The 3,599-nt window shown below is 35.0% G+C and overlaps 1 protein-coding gene across 1 annotated transcript; it reads left to right on the top strand.

The window, feature by feature from the left end:
* Positions 1–876: 876 nt before the first annotated feature.
* LOC107949547 (GTP-binding protein SAR1A) lies at positions 877–3,313 on the top strand. The gene is made up of 3 exons (XM_016884235.2): positions 877–1,205; positions 1,539–1,670; positions 2,783–3,313. The coding sequence occupies exons 1-3, from the start codon at positions 1,077–1,079 to the stop codon at positions 3,101–3,103; spliced, it is 582 nt and encodes a 193-aa protein (XP_016739724.1). The 5' UTR covers positions 877–1,076; the 3' UTR covers positions 3,104–3,313.
* Positions 3,314–3,599: the final 286 nt, after the last annotated feature.

Raw genomic sequence — 3,599 nt, forward strand, 5'->3', positions numbered from 1 at the left:
ATAGTGGATTAGTATCTATTGACAAGTAAAAAAGTAAATCTTAGATCCAAGTCGATCTGACGATTAGTGTCGGAGATTGAAAAATAAAGTTGTTTGGATTTTGATTAATAGATTGATGACATTCAAAGTTGTTTCATGAAAAAAAAAACTAAACTGTAGAAGATAAGAGAATGAGAACTTTCGATTGGTGCAAGCGATGCGAATAATGAAGGTTGTACAATAGTGATTTTAACAACCCAATGACTTGAATGAAAACTTTCAAATAGTTTGTGACCATTTTTTGTAACTTTTTGAAGTTTAGTGATCAAAACGTAAACTTACTAATAGTTTAGTGATTGTTACTATAGTTTACTCTTTTTTCGATTAATATCATTTGACTCTTCAAATGTTAAAAAGTGTTGGGTAAACTAAACCATTAGTCACTAAACTATGGTAAGTTTTTGTTTTGGCCACTTAACTAAAAAAAGTTACAATTTAGTCACTAAACTATTCAAAAGTTTTTATTTAAGTCACTGGGTTGTTATAATCGATGTTATATGACTTTTTCTATTTGCACTACCTGCACCAATCTAAAAATTCAAAATTTTTTTCTTCAATCTTCAACACTAATCGTTAAATAGATTTGGATCTAATTTATGTTGTTCTACTCGTCGATGGGTATTGATCCACAGTACCAATCGTCGAATCGTCGTTTGGAGTTTGCTAACGGAACTTTTTAAAAAAAAATCTTAACAGTTCAGTGACTTAAATAAAAACTTTTGAATAACTTAGTGACTTAAATGAAAATTTTTAAATAATTGAGTGACTAACTTATAAAGTTTTTAGTTAAAGCGATGAATTGAAAGCTGTGGTCCACTAAAAGTGTTACAACAACAGATAAATTTTTAAGAAAAGAAATACAGTATAAATACTCGAGTTCGGATCTCCCAATCTACTTCCTGGCTCTGCCTCATTTTTTTTTTCTAATGATACGATGATGACAAAGCAGAGGCCTTGATTACTACAATCCTACGGTCTTCCACTCTGGAAGATCCTCACAAATTCCATCTCCAAATCCCAGCCCAAAGCTAAAAACTATGTTTCTTGTCGATTGGTTCTACGGCATTCTTGCTTCCCTCGGCCTCTGGCAGAAAGAGGCTAAGATCCTCTTTCTCGGCCTCGATAATGCCGGTAAAACCACCTTGCTTCACATGTTGAAGGACGAGGTTCGTTGCCCCTTTTCCTTTTCATTACTCGTCAACACTTTCCCCATCTCTCTCCAATCATCGATTTGTATTTTTTTTTCTTTGTGAAGATTTGATTTGATAGTATAATTTCAGATTCTATCGATCTCTTTATTGTTTAAATTTTTAGGTTTGTGTGATTCTTTTAACTTGAGAATTTTGGGTTTGTTTTTCTTTTTTGAATGCTAGAGATTAATCCCTTTTAAATGCTTCATTTTTTCTTTACATATTTAATGGGAAAAATGAGGAAATTTGGAAGGAGAGGTAATTACTATAGTAATTAGCGATGTTGATTTAGTAGCGAACTGTTTCCAGAGATTGGTTCAGCATCAGCCAACTCAATACCCCACATCGGAAGAACTTAGTATTGGGAAAATTAAGTTCAAAGCTTTCGACTTGGGAGGTCATCAGATTGCTCGCAGGGTCTGGAAAGATTACTATGCTAAGGTAACTAAAAGCTTAATGTAGTGCCCCTTGTTTTCTTTGCTTTAGCATTTGCTTGGTTTTAGGTTCTAGTGTTCTTACTTGTTTGTCATTTATTGTAAATCATCTTGTATGCATCTACAATCTTAATTGGCCTACTGTGTTATATTGGTTTTTAGGTTTAAGGTTGTCAATTCTTGTTCACCTTTTAATTTCCATATATTTTGTGACAATGGATTTCTAACTTGAATAGTTTTGGTAAGTTGCAACAAAGCATTTATGGTTGGGATTTACTAATGTGTGATTTTCTTTTGGATTTTATTAGTGTCAATTTGTTTTCATGCCATCTAAACTCCTGGTTTAATATTTTGCTCTTTGCATTTTCAAATGAACATTTTAACCGCGGAATTTTCTTCTTGTTCGTATGTTTTACTGATGTTTTTGTGCCTCATCTATCTTCATGAATTGCCTTGATGGATTTTTTGCCGCCTTGAGATGTTTAGACACCAAAGAAGAATGTCTGAAATCTATTTTTACATTCAAAATTTCAAATCATTTCATGGTCATGAATTTTGAGTGAGGTTCGTCTTGAATCTTAATGGTTGTCTTATTATCTACTTAAATGAATTTTGGTCTTTTTATAGTAACCAAAAGTCTGAACCATTGTAGTAGTCTGCTGAGTAGTTGCTTCTTTTTCCTTTTTAAAGTAGATCTTCATAGTATTTCAGTTTAGAAAGATGGCCAAGTGTTCTCTGTGCAGCTGTATCGCTCTTCAACTTTGTAGCTTGCTGTTGGTTAATTTTCATGAAGATTTTTCAAAAGTAGATAATACAAAAAGCATAGAAATAGATCCCTCAGTGAGGCATGGGATGGTTTGTTTCCTTATTCTCAATCCTATTTTTATTCTCTACTAAACTAGCCCAAAAATTGTTTGTACATGGTTTACTATCAGCATGATCAACGCTTTGAAGCAACATTTTCCGGATACAACCGGGTGTACATGGCATTTTTACTGCATGCTGCGGATGCTGCCTTTTTCTCACTTTGATTTTGTCATTATTGTTGCTTGTTATATGCTATGAGCTGTCTGGTCTTTGAGTGAATACCTTGAATTGTGTGTATTTCTTGGGTTCCAGGTGGATGCTGTGGTGTACCTGGTAGATGCCTATGATAAAGAGAGGTTTGCAGAATCAAAGAAGGAACTTGATGCACTTCTTTCAGATGAGTCCCTCGCCAATGTCCCGTTTCTTATTCTAGGAAACAAAATCGATATACCCTATGCTGCCTCGGAGGATGAGTTACGTTACCATCTTGGGCTCACAAACTTTACCACTGGCAAGGGCAAAGTAAACCTAGCAGACTCGAATGTCCGTCCACTAGAGGTATTTATGTGCAGCATTGTCCGCAAAATGGGATATGGTGATGGCTTCAAATGGATGTCTCAGTATATCAACTAAGGTAACGATCCGTGAAATGCGATTGTATGATGTTACAGCCTCCCAAGCTCTGATCCCATCTGATCACTCCTGACTTCAGGAAAAAAAAGGGTTGTGTTCATCAAACTGTTTGAACCAGTCCCTAAGTGGGTTTTTACGTTTGATGTATTTGGTTTTGGATCTGTAAAATCTACTCGTGGCAGCAAATCTATGGTATTGTAATTTTGTCAATTTACTTGTAGTTTTGTCAATTAACATCAAGGACTCTCTGTTTGCTTTCAAAAATGGATTGCTAGTTATCATTCAAGCTTCAAGGCTAAAAAAATTGACAGATTTTGAGGTGGAGAGATCGAACAAGAGCTTTTAAGCCTTGTCCAATGGTCTTTGGCTTTGCTATCAATTACTTCAATTTCAAGGATGCATAGGCAAATTTTGCAAGTTGGATGGAAACTTCCGCCAACGAATTGGATAAAGCTCAATGCAGATGCAGCTGTGGAACGAGGCAGTCTAAGAGCTT

Source organism: Gossypium hirsutum, chromosome A08, assembly GCF_007990345.1.
Source record: "Gossypium hirsutum isolate 1008001.06 chromosome A08, Gossypium_hirsutum_v2.1, whole genome shotgun sequence".
Classification (NCBI taxonomy): Eukaryota; Viridiplantae; Streptophyta; class Magnoliopsida; order Malvales; family Malvaceae; genus Gossypium; species Gossypium hirsutum.

What these genes read in the sequence shown, in the direction of transcription:
- LOC107949547 (XM_016884235.2), top strand. Translation starts at nt 1,077, where the DNA reads ATGTTTCTTGTCGATTGGTTCTACGGCATTCTTGCTTCCCTCGGCCTC. An exon ending in TTCACATGTTGAAGGACGAG is followed by an intron (nt 1,206 to 1,538) that starts GTTCGTTGCCCC and finishes AACTGTTTCCAG; the next exon opens with AGATTGGTTCAGCATCAGCC. An exon ending in GGAAAGATTACTATGCTAAG is followed by an intron (nt 1,671 to 2,782) that starts GTAACTAAAAGC and finishes CTTGGGTTCCAG; the next exon opens with GTGGATGCTGTGGTGTACCT.